General features: G+C 34.9%; 1 protein-coding gene across 7 annotated transcripts in view; it reads right to left on the minus strand.

The window, feature by feature from the left end:
* Positions 1-22,391, minus strand: part of SPATA16 (spermatogenesis associated 16) — a 242,312-nt gene that overhangs the window by 113,903 nt on the left and 106,018 nt on the right. For all 7 annotated transcript variants that reach the window (XM_084986709.1, XM_084986712.1, XM_084986707.1 and 4 more), the window contains 1 exon segment: positions 5,458-5,547. In XM_084986709.1, coding sequence (XP_084842835.1) covers positions 5,458-5,547 — 90 coding nt within the window.

The following is a 22,391-nucleotide window of genomic DNA, read 5'->3' on the forward strand; positions in this document are numbered from 1 at the left end:
GTCTCAGAGTATCAAAAGTACGATAAAGCAAAAGCAAATGTAATCACTGATGAGTTGAAACAATGACAGTCACCAAGGAGAGCCAAAGTCTCACAGAATGAATCAGATGCTCTTAGAATGGCTTATTAATGACTGGAAGGAAAGGGATGCTCACAAGGAAGTCCCCCCTGAAAAATGTAACAGTCATGAAATAAGAAGAAAGGCAAATGCAGAGGAGGATGAGAATGGCAGGTAGCCCAAATGGTAAAATAGAAGTGAACTAAAAGACACTGTCAGAGGGTAAGAGTGAGCTAGGCAAAGCTTAGAATTAACTACAAGGGAGAAACTTCTTAGTGTATCGACAAGCAGACTGATCCAACTTGATGGCATTTTACCAATTTGTTTTTTAGTCCTGAAGGGCACATGCAATATAAAATAGCTCTGAAATCCACTGTGTCCATTAGTTCAGTACTTTAAGAAGGGAAAGATATGAAAATTTTAGACTACATAATTGTATCACTTAACTTATTTCTCATAATACTCCGTAAGTTACATGACATTGAATAATATTATTTCAAAATATAGAGCAGACCAGATTTGTTGTAGATAGTAAATAAACTAAAGCTTTTGAACTCTGTAACATAATGTCTTTTTCTAACAGACTGCTGCTTTTTGACTAAAATCTTCCCCAAACTAGCTTTGTACAAAATTTGATGTGGGAAGGAACCCTAATGTGGGTAGGAGGAAGCTCAGATTTTCCTCTTGAAAAATTGAACTCCAGTATTCATTTAGAGCTGGAGAAGGGGACTCGATCCTGACTCTCAAGTTTGATTCTGTGGCCCATAGCATTCTTGGGCTCCTCATCAATTCATCAAATGATGAGTTTGTCAAACGACTGATTTGTTAAACCTATAAATATGTTGATTTACTAAGACAGGTTATTTTAACTCTTTGGAAAACTTATACTAATCTGACAGGTAGATTTGAAAGAGCCAGCACTCCAGCGTTCTGGAGCCTTTGGTTTCTCTCTGTCCTTCATTCTCTCCTCTGTAGGATCCATGGCCCAGATTGTGCTGTGCTGCCCACTGTCCAGTTTCCCAATCTTTTTCTAGCTTTAGTAGAATGCTATTAAAACTGCCTCATTAAATACAAATTGTTGTAAATGCTATAAAAAGCTAAAAATACATTTTACCACCCAGGCAAATTTGGTCACTCTCCCAAAATTGGGGCATGAATTCTAAAGATGATAAGATATTAAAAATAAAACATGACTTTTAAGACTATCAGAGAAGAAATTTGTAAATTGTTAAACTGTCAGATTAAAATTTTGGTTTCATTAATAAGAAAATAGTCATCGAATATATTCAAGAACAGTAGAGTAACAGTCATACACACAAGAAGAGTATATTATGAGAATAAATCATTCTATAATCCTAGCTTTTAAAACTGAAAATTTTCAAAAATTAAATAGGTTTGTTGAATGTATTCATGAGGAATATGTTTGTAAGAAAATATATTCGTAGTCACTAAGATTATTTTTTTTTCAAAATTAAAATATTTAATTACTTTAATTTCTTTTTTAATAATGATTTTTATTTTTTCCATTATAGCTGATTTACAGTGTTCTGTCAATTTTCTACTGCACAGCAAGGTGACCCAGTCACACATACATGTACACATTCTTTTTTCTCATATTATCATGCTCCATCACAAGTGACGTAGTTCCCAGTGCTATAAGGTTTTAGCAAATTTTCAAGTTGGTGAATTCTACAAACTGGTCACTTGGCCAATTGATTCTTCAGTGAATTACGTTTTCATGAATGGAACTACTTCAGCTTTCTTAAGATGACACTGTGTTTGAAAAACTTGAAATAATTGCCAACATTTAAAAATCAAAAAATATCTTGGAAAGCCCTGAATTATTATACTATTTCTTGAAGATGCAAAAAACTGCAACACTGAACCTACATTTGTATACAGCCACATTGGCTGGACTTGAATAAGGCTAACTCCTTTTAAATGACCACTGTGCTCATGACAGTCCTGACTGATGACTGCTTTCCTGGTATAATTATCATTATTATTATTTTTTTCACTTTTTATGGCCACACCTGCGCATACTGAAGTTCCCAGACTAAGGGGTCCAATTGGAGCTACAGCTGCTAGCCTATACCACAGCCACAGCAACACTGGATCCGAGCCTCATTTGCGACCTGCCTCACAGCTCACAGCAATGCTGGATCCCTAACCAACTGAGGAAGGCCAGGGATCAAACCCGAATGCTCATGGGTACTAGTCCGGTTTGTTACCACTTAGCCACAACAGGAACTCCCTGGTATAATTCTTAATAGTGCCCACTTTCACTATCACAGTGTCCAGTCTGAAAGAGAACTTGTATGATCTCTATTTTTCTGGTAGTTTAGCAACACCTTTTTATCTTACCATTCTTCTCTACTAGTGCAGTACTTTAAGAAGGGCAAAGATATGAAAATTTTAGACTACGTAATTGTATTACTTAACCTATTTCTCATAATACTCCATAAGTTACATGACATTGAATAATATTATTTCAAAATATAGAGAAGACCAGATTTGTTGTAGATAGTAAATAAACTAAAGCTTTTGAACTGAATAGAGGTGGTTAGGCTCAGGAAATTTTAGAGAGACCAATTTCTAGGGACTAGTTTTAAATACATTGTCCTGGATCAAATGGGAGATGACCCACTTCACCAGGAATCATTGTTTTAAGGCTTCCTAAGCCATACAGCAACCCTGCATAGCCTAAACCACAATAAAATATCCTTAAGTTTTTATTCAGCTCTCTACCATGTATATATCCTGATTCTTCTGGTAGGATGTTTTTGAGAAGATATTGACCCATAAAATAAAGGGACCTACCCATTGTTGTAAACCTAGCTGATACTTTCTGTTCAGTCACCAGGAGTAACGTTTCCTCTAGCCTCTCTAGTTGAAAACCTAGGATTTTTGTGAAGCTGTCCTAGAAATGTTTTCTGGCCTATTCACTAGGAATTCCTTCCTGTATATGGCTGTGTGTTTCTGCATACGTGTAGGTAGGTACATACATGAACAGATTAGGTGATACTGGAGAAGGAATAACGCACTCAAATGCTTATGAAGCCCACACAGAGGGTGCATGAAGGTGCCTCTCATCTCAGAACCATAACTGCTTATCTACCTAAAGGAAATAACCTTTATGTGTAGGCTCTACCAGTGAGTTTTAATATAATGTGCTTGTAAGAGACCTGGACCAAATCACCTAAGTAGCCAAGCAATTGATTGATAAATATGAATGCTCTATATATTCATATTTATTGTATTGCATTAGAGATCAAATAACTAAGAGACACTAAGATATTCATGTTCATGGTTCATAGCATTCTTTCCTTTGGCAGAGGGCAGAGGGGGGGGGGTCTGGCTATTACTCTATATTGAGGATTATAATTGTCAAGGAAACCAAGAGGAAAACACCTGTATCTGAAAGTAATTGTATCTGCTTCTCTGTTGGAAAGTCCACACCAGTATAACTAACAATTATCGGAGACTCTCTCAACAAACATCGTCAAGTTAGTTATCACCTGATAGGAAACAGATACTCATACTGCACTGCAGGGACATGGGTGTCAAGGGAAATGGATATTTAGTGCCAATGATACATAGTAAATACTGTCAAATTCCTAATTTTCAAGTTTGCGTTGTTTATTTGTTTTAGGAACTGTAAAGAATTTTTATCACCACTTTAATTCAGGTTTGATACAATTAAGTTATAGTCGATGATATACTGCTATCTGGCTCTCCTCTAACCCCCAAAGGCTGAATCTGTAGCATTTGCCAATATTCATAGTGTAAAATTTCCTAGAATTGCTAATTTCTCCTACAGTTAATAGCTGGTTCTCCAGTAGTCCTGAATATTAAACAGTCCACTTTCTAGAGTCTGTACAACTTAACCAGCACACTTCTAGAAGCTTTTAACTAGTTCCAATCTCGTTTTGAAGTTGCATCTAGCTTTCTCTTATTATCTTTTGATTAGATTCAGAAGACACAGTAATAAACCCTCTCTTAAGGAAAATTATTTTACAGATAACTGTATCTGTTTATGCTGAACTTATTAGCTTCATTTGTAGCTAGTGACTTTTAAAAGTATGGGACAGAAGGAAGCCTACTATTATCTGTTAAATTCCCTCTCATTCACATAGTGTGTGTGGGCAGAAAGTAAGCCACAAAGACAACACAATGGAGAAAATAAAAAGTAGGAAGAAGTCATATGTGAGTATGTAAGCTAAAAAATTTAGGACAAGAGTATAAGGGAAAACAGAATGTAAAACAGATTGATAGATAATGACCTATTTTAATTTTTAAAAGTGGACATTAACACACAGGTAAATTATTTTGTGGCATATTGGTTATTTGACTGCAAAGTGGAAGTAGTGATTAATTCTGCCTTCCACAACCATCATTTAATTGAGTTCAAGTAATTCCTAGGACTATCTTACAAAATGGAATTCATGTGAAACTTAATGGTTTCAATTTTATGGAACCATTTTTTCATCCACTTAAACTTCTTAAACTTCACTTGCCAAGAAAGTGTTACTTGCAAATGTTCTAGAGACAGTAGCTACCAGCCACCTAGGCCCCCTAGTCCTATTATGTGACTTTCTCCCTAGGAGTTATGGTTGGAGTTCCTGTTTAAACCACTCACACCTTAAGTTCCTGGGGTGATAAAGTAAGAAATAACTTTTTCTGGGGTAAGAAATAATAGGTACCTACGCTTTGGAAGATGAAAATTCTTGGAGAGAATTTATCAAAGGAAAGGGGAATCTGATATGATGATTTTGACTCAGGAAGAAGAAAGCTTTGGTTGTCACAGATAAGGAATTTCTGAGTGTAGCATTGAGGCTATTGCACAGTTCTCACAATTCTTTGCTGTAAGTCTAGGTTTTGGGGATGAGAATATCAGGAGCTGCTTCACTAGGTTTTTATGAAACACATTGTGGGTCCAAGAGGCAACACATTAGGACACCTCTAAGAATCTTTGGTGCTATAACTGCTGTCACCTTCTTTACAGATTGGCTACTGGGATCCTTTTAATATGGTTGGATCTTATTTCTAGAACTCAAGAGAGAAATTGTCAAAAATTGTGTCATTACAACCAGGATCAGGAATGTTCTTGAGAACAGGAGGTCAAGTTCATTTCTAATCTTCTGTGGAAGTCTTCCCATCATTATCAGTGACCTCATGTGCTGGAAAGTTTGAATTTTTACTCAGAGCTATGAACACAGAATGGCTTTAATTAAAGAAAAGATAGTCAATAATTGTTGGTTTGACATTTATAAGACAATAGTTCTGGTAAAATCATATTCCATGAGAGAAATGGAAAGTTCTATTATGCTATTACCAGAAGCTGAGAATAAAATTAATTTAACTTGAAATAAATCTTCACAAAAGTTATAACAAACATACCGGGCAGCTTCTGAATATCTCTCCAGACATCTAAACACTGTTGCCTGACGAAGATGATTTCGGAAGTAGGCTGGGTTTAAAACAATGCTCCTGAAAAGATAAAAGAAATGGAAATGCTATTAAGCTTTTGAAAGTCAATTACCAAAAGTGTATAGGAATGAAATAACATTCACTCAATTTTACATACTATATATTTTTAAAAATACTGATGGATGGATAATTTTCTTCCTGTAATTGACAGTTAAGACAAACATTATTGAAAAATTAAGTTTGCATGATAAAAGCAATTTTATAGATAACCCTGGATAGCTCTAATAGATATCACAATGACAAAGACTTTGATTCCAACTTATATTACATTTGTTCTATGTAAATAAATCAGGCAAAAATTGCAAGTTATTTATGGTATATCTACCTATAATGAAAGAGGAGATTGTTAGCTGCTGAGTTTTAATTAAAAGAAAGCAACTGGAATTGAGGTGACATATTTTTTTTTTGCACTCCAGATTGGGTTTTGTGTCTTCCCTCAGTTGGACAATGGGATGGAATAGGAGGAGCCCTGTACCATTGGCTAAAAATTCTGGTCCTGACTTTGCCACTTTTGCTAAGGCCCTTGCTCACTTTGGGTTTCCATTTTCTTTTATTGAAATTACAAAGCTTGACTTTTAGATAAGAGACTCTACCCTTACATGCTGATACTTCCATTATCTAATAAAGTTCTGGAGGCTTAACCCAAGCTCAGATGAAAAGATCACTCCACATCTGCCTCCTTCCCCTATAGATAATTTGGTAGCTATTCTTCTTCCTCGCTTCACGGAGAGCCAGGCACTGTTCAATGCATTTGATATAATGAGGTGGCCTAGATGGTTATGGACCATGATCACTGAATGAGAACATAGCCATGAGCAAAATTTTGAAGTATAGTTTATATCATAACTATTTTGTTACTGATATAAGATACAAAATATTATAGAACCAACACAGGATTATTAAGCAATATTTTTGTGAGCCTGTTTTTACAAGTTGATGAGAATCACTTGGAATTAGTTCATTATTATTAAAATAAGTGGCTCCTAAGCTTTTTTCATTTGTTTGAGAGCTTCATAGAACTTTTTGAGAATCAGATGAAAGCTATGGACCTCTGTCCAAAAAAAAAAAAAGTACATAAACATGATTGCCCCAAATTTATGGAATTAATGTGACTCTTTAAAGTTACTCATGAACTCCAGATTAAAAAAAAAAACATGCAGACAAGAATAATTCCATTTCCAGAAACATTGCTTACAGAGAGAATAAAGTAAAAAAGAGCATCTATCTTGTAATCATAGATGTATCTATTTTTTAATTACACTGAAACAGTGTAATCATAGAATTACATGATGATAAGATGGATGGATTGAATAATTTAGCTCACTTCAAGTGAACTAAATCCAGAGAGGCTAAGGGACTTCTCTAAAATTATACACTAGTTAATGGCAATGCCGCTTCAAGCTTATTATTATGTTTCCCATCATTAGATACAGCATTTCATATAACTTACTACTTCTCTATGATGATTTCTGAATTAGAGGGGCTGAGTTAGTGATGTTTTATTGCATTTTATGACTAGTAATTTGTACAGATGAATACATGAATCCCCCCAAGAACACAGACCATTTATTTTGGTGATTTCTGATTAAAATATTGGAAATTTAAAGCCTATTACATGAGCTTATTCCATATGCATAGTGAACAATATCTACTACTAGTTCTTTATGTTATCATAATCCTTCATTAACATATACATTTTTGGTAAATATCTACAAATGTGATGGGACAAAGTCCTTAGTAAGTGAACATCTATTGCCTTTGACATCTCTCTGCCCATGATATGGGGTTATGGGTTTGTTGAGCTCTTCTCTAAGAATTTTGTTTTGCCAGACATGTTCTTTTTTTTATAATTTTTTTTTATTTTCCCACTGTACAGCAAGGGGGTCAGGTTATCCTTACATGTATACATTACAATTACAGTTTTTCCCCCACCCTTTCTTCTGTTGCAACATGAGTATCTAGACAAAGTTCTCAATGCTATTCAGCAGGATCTCCTTGTAAATCTATTCTAAGTTGTGTCTGATAAACCCAAGCTCCTGATCCCTCCCACTCCCTTCCCCTCCCTTCTGGCAGCCACAAGTCTCTTCTCCAAGTCCATGATTTTCTTTTCTGAGGAGATGTTCATTTGTGCTGGATATTAGATTCCAGTTATAAGTGATATCATATGGTATTTGTCTTTGTCTTTCTGGCTCATTGCACTCAGTATGAGAGTCTCTAGTTCCATCCATGTTGCTGCAAATGGCATTATGTCATTCTTTTTTATGGCTGAGTAGTACTCCATTGTGTATATATACCACTTCTTCCGAATCCAATCATCTGTCGATGGACATTTGGGTTGTTTCCATGTCCTGGCTATTGTGAATAGTGCTGCAATGAACATGCGGGTGCATGTGTCTCTTTTCAGTAGAGTTTTGTCCGGATAGATGCCCAAGAGTGGGATTGCGGGGTCATATGGAAGTTCTATGTATAGATTTCTAAGGTATCTCCAAACTGTTCTCCATAGTGGCTGTACCAGTTTACATTGCCACCAACAGTGCAGGAGGGTTCCCTTTTCTCCACAGCCCCTCCAGCACTTGTTATTTGTGGATGTATTAATGATGGCCATTCTGACTGGTGTGATGTGGTATCTCATGGTAGTTTTGATTTGCATTTCTCTTACAATCAGCGATGTTGAGCATTTTTTCATGTGTTTGTTGGCCATCTGTATATCTTCTTTGGAGAAATGTCTATTCAGGTCTTTTGCCCATTTTTCCATTGATTGACTGGTTTTTTTGCTGTTGGGTTGTATAAGTTGTTTATATATTCTAGAGATTAAGCCCTTGTCAGTTGCATCATTTGAAACTATTTTCTCCCATTCTGTAAGTTGTCTTTTTGTTTTCTTTTGGATTTCCTTTGCTGTGCAAAAGCTTTTCAGTTTGATGAGGTCCCATGGGTTTATTTGTGCTCTAATTTCTATTGCTTTGGGAGACTGACCTGAGAAAATATTCATGATGTTGATGTCAGAGAGTGTTTTGCCTATGTTTTCTTCTAGGAGTTTGATGGTGTCCTGTCGTATGTTTAAGTCCTTCAGCCATTTGGAGTTTATTTTTGTGCATGGTGTGAGGGTGTGTTCTAGTTTCATTGCTTTGCATGCAGCTGTCTAGGTTTCCTAGCAATGCTTGCTGAATAGACTTTCTTTTTCCCATTTGATGTTCTTGCCTCCCTTGTCAAAGATTAATTGACCATAGGTGTCAGGGTTTATTTCCGGGTTCTCTATTCTGTTCCATTGGTCTGTCTGTCTGTTTTGATACCAGTACTACACTGTTTTGATGACTGTGGCTTTGTAGTATTTCTTGAAGTCTGGGAGAGTTATGCCTCCTGCTTGGTTTTTGTTTCTCAGGATTGCTTTGGCAATTCTGGGTCTTTTGTTGTTCCATATAAATGTTTGGATTGTTTTAGTTCTGTGAAAAATATCATGGGTAATTTGATAGGGATTGCATTGAATCTGTAGATTGCTTTGGGTAGTATGGCCATTTTTACAATATTGATTTTCCCAATCCAGGAACATGGAATATCTTTCCATTTCTTTACATCTTCTTTGATTTCTTTGATTAAAGTTTTATAGTTCTTGGCATATAGGTCCTTTACCTCCTTGGTCAGGTGTATTCCGAGGTATTTGATTTTGTGAGGTGCAATTTTAAAAGGTATCGTATTTTTGTATTCCTTTTCTAATATTTCATTGCTGGTATACAGAAATGCAACTGACTTCTGAATGTTAATCTTATATCCTGCTACTTTGCTGAATTTATTAATCAGTTCAAGTAGTTTTGGGGTTGATTCCTTAGGGTTTTCTATGTGTAGTATCATGTCATCTGCATACAGTGACAGTTTTATCTCTTCTCTTCCTATATGGATGCCTTTTATTTCTTTTGTTTGTCTAATTGCTGTGGCTAGGACTTCCAAAACTATGTTGAAGAGCAGTGGTGAGAGTGGGCATCCCTGTCTTGTTCCAGATTTGAGTGAGAAGGCTTTCAGTTTTTCCCCATTGAGGATTATATTTGCTGTGGGTTTATCATAAATGGCTTTGATTATATCCAGGAATGTTCCGTCTATACCCACTTTGGCGAGGGTCTTGATCATGAATGGATGTTGGACTTTGTCAAATGCTTTTTCTGCGTCTATTGAGATGATCATATGATTTTTGACTTTTTTTTTGTTAATGTGGTGTATGACGCTGATTGATTTGCGTATGTTGAACCATCCTTGTGAACCTGGGATGAACCCAACCTGGTCATGGTGTATAATTTTTTTGGTATGTTGTTGGATTCAGTTGGCTAAGATTTTGTTGAGAATTTTTGCATCTATATTCATCAATGATATTGGGCGATAGTTTTCTTTTTTGGTGGTATCTCTGTCTGGTTTTGGAATGAGGGTGATGGTGGCATCATAGAACAGACATGTTCTTTTGATAAAGATGGATTAGATTGGAGAGAAGGATGGGATGTAGTGGGCAGCAGAATTGTGAGGGGTTTAGTAAAATAGACAGAGGAGTGAAAGGAGGAGTCATCACACTGGCTTTGGTGAAGGAGATTTTTGTGGGTAGTGAGGGTAGATGAGGTAAACACTGTTTCAGTGTAATTAAAAAATAGATACTTTAAAAATTGCTTGTAATTTCAAGTCCTTTTTGTGGTACTGAAGAAATACAAGTATGAGTTTGGAAGTAATTATTGCTAAACTGAACTGGGTTCTTTAAAATCATAACATCCTACACTGAGCCAAATGAATCATGGCTTCATAAAAGGGACCAAAGAAGATCAGGACTCAGTCTACCCTGAGAGGTGAAGGTATAATTATAAAAGGAAGTTGAGGGATTTGGGATGAGATATGATATTTGGCAATTTATTATTTTTGGCTTATAATTATTGCAGCATTCATCGTGTGATTATATGTCCTATTAGAGAGTTTGCGAGGAAATGCTGGTGGTAGTTGTAAAGCCTGGTTTCTACACTTGTGTTGATTTATTTGATGCTTTCTAAAATGACTTTCCCTTTTAAAGATGTATTTTATGTTGTGTACAACTTGTAGAGGAAATGTTGATTTATCCTTTAAAAAGTTAGTCATTCATCATTTGATGACATTTGAGGAGCTTATAGGAAGCTGTCTGATTGAAATGGACAATTTGATTTGGGTTGTAGTAAAAATAAAAACAACTCTACAATCAGAGAGCTCTGTGCTTATTGGTTTGCTTTATTATTATTTTAAAATAAAGTATAACCGATTTACAGTGTTTCTTCGATTTCTTTTCTTTTGTTTTTTTTTTTTAGGGCTGCACCCACAGGATTTGGAGGTTCCCAGGCTAGGGGTCTAATTGAAGCTACAGCTGCCCACCTATGCCAGAGCCACAGCAACTCAGCATCTGAGCCGCATCTGAGACCTACACCACAGCTCACAGCAATGCGAGATCCTTAACCCACTGAGCAAGGCCAGGGATCGAACCTGCAACCTCATGGTTCCTAGTCAGATTTGTTAGCACTGCATCATGACGGGAACTCCTGTTTCTTCAATTTCTGTTGTACAGCAAAATGACCTAGTTACACATAATTCTCTGCTGTACAGTATAACCCTATTCCCCATCCATTCCAAATGTAACAGTTTGCATCTACCAACCCCATATTCCATGTTCATCCCACTCCCTCCCCATTCCTGTCTGGCAACCACTCTGATTTAGTCAGGCTGACAAGAATTTAGGTAAATACAAGAATCATGTTAGAATAGCTGAATTAATAGAAGTCATTGAATTTTTTTGTCAGAAGAATGAACATAGTGTTAATAATAGGCCATAATTTCTTGGTCGATTGACTAGCCCTATTTTGAGAGAACAGGATCATAGAAAATAATATCTATTATAATAGATGAAAGTATATTTTTCTTTATCAATTGGTTCCCTGTGGTATATCTTAGCTTTTTATGATTTCTACTTGTGAATGATTTAAAATTTATCTAAAATTCACATAACTTGATGTATGTGTATGTGCATGTATACACTTGATTCTTTAAGTCCTAAGGTTATAATGTTGTGAGGCTAGGATACAAGTCTTATTTCAATGATTATTAAAAGTGTCTCAATTCACTTATTAAATGATTTATCTTTTTCTCAGCAATTTGATGTGCTACCTTTATTATACATTAAGTTCATATGCACACTTGGATCAGTGGCTGAACTTTGTATATATACTTTTGGTCTGTCTATTTCTATGACAGAAACAAATTATATTAATTCTTGCTATTAATTTCTGGAAGGAAAAGGATGCTTAATATTCTCTTTGTGAAAAAAATTTATCTAATATGGCATATTCTTTCTGGTGAATTTTATAATCTTCATTTTTAAAAGTCACAACCCTGCCCCCTCCCCAAATTTAGTGGTTTTCATTGGTGTTAAAAGCATTAGACTAATTTTAGGAAGAAAAGATATTTTTATACTATTGTCTTCCTATCCAGGAACATGACATTCTCTTCTTCATTCAAATATTCTTTTATGTTTTCCAGTAAAATTTTAACCTTTCTTTTACTTTTGTTAAAATAGAGGTTATACTAATTTCTTGTTCTTAAGTATAAAAATTATAGGATTATATATTCTATGTTGTATATATACAAATGCACATTAACATTTCTATAAATGTATAAATAGGTATAAATGTGTATATATATACACACACATTTACATTTTACTTCTCAAAGTGTGATCAGCAGCATCTGGGAGCTCATTATAAATGTAAATTCTTGATCCCCAAATCTGCTGAAGCTGCATTTTAACAAGAACCTCAGGTGATTTGTATGCACATTAAAGTTTGAAAAGTATTACATGATAAGAATGTGATTTTTTTCCATTATATTTCCTAACTTTGTAGTGCTAGCATTTAGATATGTATTTTAAAATTACTTATTTTTTTTGTATCCTTATTAGTTAACATCGAAATAATTTAGTTTCATTCACATCATCTGAAAAAAATGATGTCTGGTACTGCTTTTTGATATTTACATCTTTTTTCTTCTCTTACTGCATAGGCTAACATTTTCTAAAAAGGAATTTAAGGAGTGAGGTGATCTAGGGATGCTTCAGTATTTTACTGATAATTATGATTATGAATTAGGGAAAATATTATTTTCTGAGTAATCAGAAATAAATGCTTAATTTTTTCAAATACCATTTGGATCTATCAACATGATTGTGGACTTTTGTCTTTTGATGTTTTGTAGGGATGACTCAGATTCATTACTGATTCAAAAGCACTAAATTAATAAACAGAATGTTAAAGTCAAAGATTGGATAGATACCTTTCCTCAAGTTCCTTGGGAGATCTTTCCAGACCTACCTTTTAATGGTGTTTTTTACCATTTCAAAATTCAATTTGTTTTTAAAGGCGATATTGATTTCATTTTCTTTTTTCTCATCTTTACATTTACTCCCTAGTGTTTAGGAAGTTAACTTCTTATTTTAATGTACTTTTAAGTCAGTTTTTTTGAGGTATGATATACATACAGTAGTATTGCCATTTTTAATGTATACAGTTGGATGCATTTCGACAAGTTTATAACCATTCCCACAATAAAGATATATAATATTTCCAACCACAGCAAAAAGTAGCAGTGGAGGCAGGAGAATTTCCTGCCTATTTCTCCAGAGACATCTCAATCAGAAGCCTGAACTCTATAAATGAGAGTGTTAATTATCACTCCTTCAGGAGCTAACTGCTTCGGCCTTACATGAGATTAGGAGCAATTTCTTTGTTTCCCCTTGCTTCCTTATATCTCTCTCTCTCTTTTTTTTTAAATTCTACTGAAATATAGTTGAGCAATTTCTTATTTAGGCAAAGATGCCTAAATTCGGTTTCTTTTACCTTGCTTAGTCACTAGCAAAGTAAATTAGCAGTGATTCATCCACCTAAATGACACTATTCTTAATGTCTTAGCAAAGTGCTGACATATTCTTTTAGAAATAGTTGGTAGATCTAGAGAATATGACATTTTTACTTCACCAAAGCTTGATATCTTTGTGGATAAGATGATGACAATTATGCTGGATAATGGCATCATTTAGTAGATTAAACTTGTTGAACAATGGATCAATACTGTCAAATTACAGTCTAGATTATCTCAAAAGAAGAAAGTTAATGGCTTGTCCTTAGCCCTTTTTGTGGACAATAATACTTCCATTAGTGGCTAAGATTAAGAGATTGAAAGGATGCCTATAAAATTTTTAGATGGCCTAAATTTTACCTGACAAAGACTAATATTATTGATGACAGAAGCAAAATTCACAATGATATGAACCGGTTAAAATCTTATGAATTAAAAAAAATGAGTTTTACAAATATCATCATGGCTTGAGTGTGGCCATGTGGAAAAAGTCGGAATATTTTAACTCTTCACAAGCTAAATATGATAGGAAAATATGATAGAGCTACAAAAACTGTACATAAAATTTATATTAACTGAATCAAAGGCATTCTGTTCAAATGATATTTTCACTGAATTGTGCTTTAGCCATAAAGGCACACCTTTGAGACCATTATCAAATTAGAGTGTGTCTGGAGTGTCTAATGGATCTAGTGAACAAAGCTTGTGAAGGATACAGATTGATATGTTTAGAAAGATAAGATTAGTGGAGATTAAATACTTTCAAATACTAAGAACTTCCACGTGGCAAATAGAATAATTATTCTATGTAAAAACAGATGAGGTCGGGCAAAAGCCAATAATATAAAATTACAAATAGTTCAGTTCAACATGAAGAAAGACTTAATAACCAGTGATGCAACAGGCTTTGAGAAGAGTTTCCTTTTACTGGAATCATTTAAATGATATTTAGAAGACCATCTGTCAGGATGTGTAGAAGAAATTCTTGACTGAGTGGGAGATTAGGCTTAAATGACTTTTGATATTCACAAAAAAATCCTTAGACTACAATGTTGATCACTGTGAAGAATATGAGTGTTTCTCCACTTTTCAGCTAACAAGTTAGCATGGAATAGTTTCACAGATGATTTTAGAAGATATGAACCTCCAAGGCTAGAGGCAAAGGACAGTTTCTTATTCATAGCAATAGCATTAGCCAGTGTATCAACCTTTTGGTGTACTGATTCCTTGAGCCACAGTTCCCAGGTGGCAATGCAAAGAAGGCCAGGTGACACCTTCACATGCAGTAGGTTGCATTACAGGAGAGAAATCCTGAGCTTAAGGAACATACATCTTTTATGATGGATTGTGAGCATGCCTGTTGTTACATCTAGAGTGAGACACTGTCGTCATCTGCCGAGGCTGTGAACAGACTTTCCTTTTCTGCCAAGGTTGTTTACCACACAGTCATCTTTGAAAAGACGGTTCAGAACAAAGGCCAGTCTATGCCTTGTTCACAACACATACAAAAATTCAGAAGACCCAAGGAGAATAGTCTGCCTACATAGATAATTTTTGTTCAGATATGCAAACAATAGTTGTTACACTCATGCCATTAGCAAATAAAAAAGAGTTCATAACAAGGTACAAAAAAATTAAAATATCATAGGAAAATACCAGAAGACCTAATACTGAAGAATGAGTGATTACATTATTATCTATTTATATTCTGATTTAGCTAGATTTTAAGGTGGTTTATAGAATATTTATGAGGTTAAGTCAAGATAAAAATTACTCACAGGGAACAAAAGGAAAAATAGATAAATTGGACTATATCAAACTAAAAAACTTCAGTATATCAGAGGACACCATCAAGAGTGAAAAGGCAGCTATGGAGAGGGAAAATGTTTGCCAATCTTATCTCTTATAAGGTATTAATATCAAGGATATATAAAGAGTTCATAAAACTCAACCTAATTTTAAAAATGGGCAAAGGACTTGAAACAGATTTCTCCAAAGACTATATATAAGTGAACAATAAGCACATGAAAAGATGCTCAATATCACTAATCATTAAGGAAATGCAAATCAAAATCACAATGATAGACCACCTCACACTCGTTAGAATGACTACTATTTAAAAAAACAGAAAATAACATGTGTTGATGAGAATGTAGAGATATTGGAACACTTGTTCATGGTTTGTGGGAATGTAAGATGGTGCAGCTGCTATGAAAAACAGTATGGCAGTTCCTCAAAAAATTAAAAATAGAATTACAGCAAAATCTATCATTTCCACTTCTGTGTATATACCCAGAAGAATTAAAGCAGAGTTTCAAAGACATACCCCCTATTCATAGCACTGTCAGTCACAATAGCCAAGAGGTAGAAACAACCTAAGTGTCCATCAGCTGATAAGTAGATGAACACAATGTGGTATATACATACAATGGAATATCATTCATGAAGGACATTCTGACACATGCTGGCAATATGGATGAAACTTCAGGACATTATGCTAAGTTAAATAAGCCAGTCATTAAAAGAAGAATACTATGTCATTCCACTTATATGAGATAACTAGATAAATTCATAGAGACAGAAAGTGGAATGGCAGTTGCCATGAACTGGGGGGGGGGGGTGTGTGAAGAGAATGGAAAGTTGTTAAATGGTGTAGAGTTTCAGTTTTGCAAGATGAAGAGTTCTGGAGATTGGTCATACAACAATGTGAATATAATTAGCACTACTGAACTGTACATTTAAGAATGGGTAAGACAGTAAATTTTATGTTACATTGTTTTATCACGATTAAAAATAAAACAAAATAACTGTATGAGGAAAGCACAATTAAAACGTTACGGAAGTTGGAGTTCCCATCGTGGCTTAGTGGAAATGGATCTGACTAGCATTTGTGAGGATGCAGGTTCGATCCGTGGCCTTGTTCAGTGGGCTAAGGATCCAGACTTGCCATGAGCTATGGTGTAGGTCGCAGATGTGGCTCAGATCTGGTGTTGCTATGGCTGTGGTGTAGGCCGGCAGCTGTAGCTCCGATGTGACCCTTAGTCTGGGAACTTTCATATGCTGGAGTGCAGCCCCAAAAAGACAAAAAAAAAAAAAAAAAAAAAAAAAAAGGTAGGGAAGTTAAGATGACACCTGGGTGACATTAATGTCACAAGACTCTAAGAGTTTGGTTGAGATGGACTACATGTTTTTTCCCATGTTTGCTGCTAGCTGATGAAAAGTATGTAGAACTTACTTTAAACAATCTAGTTTCTCAATTCCAATATTTCCTATATACAATCAGAAAGATCACCTGATCCAAAGATGCCCTGTATTTAATAGTCTTGGTCCTCAGTAATAGATTGACAGAAAAATGATCAATTGTTCCATGTGGTTGTTTCCTATAGATTCTTTCTTCATGGACTTTTGGTATAGTACCAGATCTCAAGCGAATAACTAAAATTCCTGGGTAGATGAAAGGAACAGGAATGTAAAGGAAATTTATGCATAGTGCTCTTACTGTACACGGATTCAATGAAATCTTCGTGGTTGTGTCTTATGGTCTCTTGGTTCACTACAAAAGATTGATAATTAGAATTAAAAGCCAAAATAAAATATAAAATTCTTTAAAATACCGAGAATTGAGAAGTCTTTCCATTCACTTTAAATATCTTACATTGACCAGCAAGACAGAACAATGAAATGACCCAATTTAATTTACATGGGAGAAATGGAACTATTTTACAAAGTATTAGAGCATAAAATTAGGATTAACGACATTGGTTTTTGAAATAAGAAAATTACAGTAGATTGTTGTCAAATAAAGCATATAGCTCTGCCAAAACAGTGGCAAAGCATGTTTTCACAAAAGCATGAAAGTAAATTTAACTCTTTAGGGGAACAACTACAAGAAATAATTCTCAGCTATGTCTTGAGATCCCAGCATATACATGGCACAGAGGAAGAAAACAAATTTAAAGAATTAGCCAAACAGGCGAGTAATTTAAATATCATTCCTGATATTTTGTCCCCAGAATTACAATTAATTATGTATGGGAAATATTGAATTGTGGAATTACTCAAGTGAGCAACATCTAATTTCTTTGTTAAAAAAAATTGATGTATATTAGAGTTCTCTGTTGACCTAGCAGTTACAGGTCTGGCATTGTTACTACTGGGGATGGGTTTGATCCCTGTCCTGAGCCCTTCTGCTTGGGAACTTCCACATGCTGCTTTTTTGCTGGTGAGGCAAAAAATAAATAAATAAGTAAACCTAAAAAAATAAAATAAAAAACATAAAATCGAGTGTAGTTAAATTACAGTATTGTTAGTTTCAATTGTAAAGTTACTCAGTTATACATACATATATACATATTTATATTCCTTTTCATATTCTTTTCCAATATAGGTTATTACAACATAGTAAGCATAGTTCCCTGTGCTATGCAGTAGGTCTTTGTTGTTTACCTATTTTATATAGTAGTCAAAGACCTAATTTCTTGACATGACCAAGAGACAATGGGATTAATACCTTAAAAGATAGCTATATCGTCACAGTACTGAGAAACATAATTCTAAGGGAGATGTTATATCATCTGTCCTCTTCATGAAGCTAACAGTGAATACACATTAAATAATAATTAGGATGTATGTTTACATTTTACTTTAGAATTTGATGATGAGATTTCCTTATTTAGAAAAACAGAGTGAAGATTAAGGGACCCAAATAATAAATTTAATGCGTCATCAATACCAGGAAATAGGAACCTTTTGAAAGAGTTTTATAATTTCCATATTCATTTTAGTCTTCCACATTCTTTATCAACATGAATATCATCAGGTAATAAATATCGAATAATCATCAAAAATAAGTATCACACTCTACTGGATCTTTAGAAGTGTGCAATGATGTGACTTTTTTTTTTTTTTTTGATCTTTTTAGGGCTGCACCCGTGGCATTTGGGGGTTCCCAGACTAGGGGTCCAATTGGAGCTACAGCTGCGGGTCTGGACCAGAGCCACAGCAATGTGGAATCTGAGCCACATCTGCAACCTACTCCATAGCTCATGGCAATGCCAGATCCAGGAGAGCCCAGGGATCGAACCTGAAACTTCATGGTTACTAGTTGGGTTTGTTAACCACTGAGCTACGATGGGAAAGTCAGATGTGCCCTTTTTAACCGATGGAGAACATTTCTTTTCCTTTCCACTTCTTTTACTTTTTTTACTCTATTAATTACTCTTTATTGGACCCCTCCAGCAAATTCCTGATACTGAATGAGCACTCAATGAATGCTTATGGAATAAATCAGTGTCACTGATTGGCTGAACACACCTGAGGAGCCACCAGAACCTAATCTTATCTAAGATTTGCCAAGGAGATCTACATCTGTTTTGACCTGAACATACCAAGGTCGTCCCTCTGCTGACTCTTTCACCTATGTTGCATTTGAACATAAGCTTTATGCAATTTCATAATCTCTACTTGTATGCTGTAATGAGGGATGGCAGGTAGTTTATATAATTGAAGGATATAGAGATATAGATAAGTAGACCTTTTGAAAAAAATGCCCAATGCAAAATTATTTTTCATAATTTGAAAACCTGAAAAAAATCCCACATTTTTGTAGACTGTAATTTTGTCTTCCAAATTTTTTTCTCCATCTGTCAAATGCCTAGATAGAGTAAACATGAAATGAATTCCCATGTACTTTTCATCTACATTATAATCCAAAGACTGCCCAGTAAAAGCTGTTAGTAAATCACTTGGTCAGTTCTCCCAACAAAACAGTCTTTAAGTAATATATAGTACATCAACCTATCTTTTGACATTTTCATTTTTTGTTCTTGACATTTTCTCTTAAAAAATAATACAGTGTCGGCCCTATTATCTTTTTGGTAGGGTCTGTGAACCAAATACCAGCTATCAACTCTCCTGTAGAAAAGCTATCAAGATTCAGAAACCAAAGATGTAGATGTAAAACCCTATTCATCTGTCTCTGTAATGCTGAGGGGGAGGGGGTGGAGTAGTGGTGGTGGTGGTTCAAGAACAGTGTGACAAATAGCACACTTTTTTTTTTTCTATTCTCTGTGTTACTTGGGTGGGATGTATTTTAGAATGATTGCTTTGAAAAGTACAATTAATAAATTCCCCTCTGTTCTAAACTACCAGAAATTACTGATGATTCATTCAGCAATTATTGAGAGTAAGCCATGTTCTAGACACTGCACAGATTCTAAAGAAAAGAACCAGAAGGGTAAATACATACTTAAGCTAAATTTTCAGTAGCCCTATTGTATGGAAATAAATGTCTGCCTGCCTTCTATTATTTTTTTATGCTTCCCTCAACTAGCAATTATATGATAATCTTTAAAATGAGCTGAAATAAATTATAGTGAATTCTACTATATAGTTTTATTGGATGATGAAATGGGATGAATTATTTCTTTTAAAATATGAGAATTAGAGGGATTTTTGATACAAAATCAAAACCATTTGTATAATAAGTATTGAAATTGTTCATATTAACATCATGATTTTTTGGTTACAGACTAATAAGTGACTTCCAGAAACAATATTTTACCTACTATAAAGCCCCCTTTCGCTCCTATACCAAAAGATAAATATTGTGATTCTTATGCTTGATGAAACAATTGGATTTTTGACAACTGCCTGTGATTTTCCTTTGTTGAAGTAACAGAACTAGTAGGAATATACCACAGTGGGCATTACATTTATGTATACAGTGTCCACCCCAGCTAAACCCCTAGATTATATACTGTACTGTAGATTTCAAAGTTGAAAGCCAAAATTTAAATTGGATATGAACTTTGATTATGGGACAGGCTCTTAATTTTGGATTCACTGTTTAGTTTTAGATCAAATTACCCTTACTCAAAGTGACTCCAATTAGGGAAGTCTACTAATTGCTAATACTATAAATGAGAATGTTAATGAATTCTTTGAAATTCAAGGGATTTTCCAATATATTTATTAACTCTCTCTTTGTTGACAAAGATGACCAAATCTCCTGTCTTGATATCCTATTCTCTTTGACTTAAAGTACTAAGTCACAACCTGTTGTGACCTGTGCCAAATAGAGTGTCATCTCACATTACTTTGGAGAGAATACATTCTCCAAATAGCTTAGAGTGCTGCCATTTCTGTGAATATAATGGCAATAACATTTTTTATTTCTTTTGTTTAAAAAGTGATGTTAGGGAGTTCCCGTCGTGGCGCAGTGGTTAACGAATCCGACTAGGAACCATGAGGTTGCAGGTTCGGTCCCTGCCCTTGCTCAGTGGGTTAACGATCTGGCGTTGCCGTGAGCTGTGGTGTAGGTTGCAGTCACGGCTCGGATCCCGCGTTGCTGTGGCTCTGGCATAGGCCGGTGGCTACAGCTCCGATTCAACCCCTAGCGTGGGAACCTCCATATGCCGCGGGAGCAGCCCAAGAAATAGCAACAACAACAACAACAACAACAACAAAAGACAAAAGACAAAAAAATAAATAAATTAATTAAAAAAAATAATAAATAAAATAAAAAGTGATGTTAGGTACTAAGCAACTAGCCTCCACAAAGACATATTAATCCAATTGTGAAAAACCATAAAAATATACACATAACCAACAGTACATAAATTGAAACTTGAAACAGTTAAATTGTGGGGTGCATGCAAATGAGATGGAAAAAATCAAAAGATTTGTGTAAAGGATCTGTAGTGACAGGAAAATGCAAAATTGAGAAAGACATCAGGAGGAAGTGAGTCTTGAGCTGTACTTTGAAGTGATCACATTTAGGGAAGAAAGGTAGAAAATCCAAATTGGAAGACTGGCTCCCAAATGACTTCGTGATAGAAGATGGTAAACTGTATTAAAAACTGGTATGTAAATGTGCTTAGCTAAAGTGATACATTCACAATAGAGGAGGCAGAATCCTATTAAAGATTTGTTTATTAATTAAAAGATTTTTAATTTTATGGAAGAAATTACTAATGACTTAGGGATTACTAAGCAAGCTTGTGATGGAAATATTTTTAAAGAAGGCAATCACTGTAACTATTCTGAAGAAAGATGAGAGGTACAAAAGCTGGAGAATCCTAAGGATGCTATAAACTGGTACAGTGGTTTCCAAAGTGTGGCCTGCAGATTGCCAAGGGGGGTTTACAATATTATTATTGTTATTTTAATTTTTATAATAATAATGATATTATTTTCCTTTTTCATTGTGTTAGCATTTGCCTTGATGTTGTAAAAGCCATGGGGGGGGGGTAAAACTGCTGTTTTTTTCTTGCAAGAATCAAATCAGTGATAACAAACTGATATAGTAGAAACTGAGTATATTCTTCACCATTGTACTCATTGCCTCTCCCCAAATAACAAATCTCAACCCTTGAGTAAAATTGTCTTTTTAATATTTGGCAATGACAAGATGGAACATATGCAGAAAGCACTTCTCTCCAGCATAACAAGGTATGATGACTGACTTGAGGAAAAGCACTTGTGCACTCATGCTATTGTTTGCATTCGTGAGCTGACTTCGCTGCTGTTTCCATGGAACACCATGTTTTACTCGGAAGAACAACTAACAAACTATGATTATCAGACTTGGAATTTGGCAGACATTTCTTGAAAATGAAATGATTATGCTTGTCACTTAAAGGAACACAACTGACAGTATTTATTGCCAGTGATAAAATTTTGAGCTTTCAAGCAAAAATTAGAATTTTGGAAAACTTATATCTGTCACTGTGAGCTTGACAGCCACCCAATGCTTAAAGACTTATACTGATGCTATTAACATGTATGATTTTTAAAATATACTATTGCATGATAGTGATGCATTATTTTCTAACTAACCAATGTATGATGTTACTAACTCATGCATGAGCAAACAATTCATTGAAAATGTAAGGAAGTCCAGTGCTTTTAGTGAAACAGAGTACAAGTTGACTGCCATGGTTTCAGAA

This window comes from Sus scrofa, chromosome 13 (genome assembly GCF_054392235.1).
Source record: "Sus scrofa isolate SSC_HxYL_T2T_F1_AM1 chromosome 13, Sscrofa_HxYL_maternal_Yorkshire_Landrace_v2.0, whole genome shotgun sequence".
NCBI lineage: Eukaryota > Metazoa > Chordata > Mammalia > Artiodactyla > Suidae > Sus > Sus scrofa.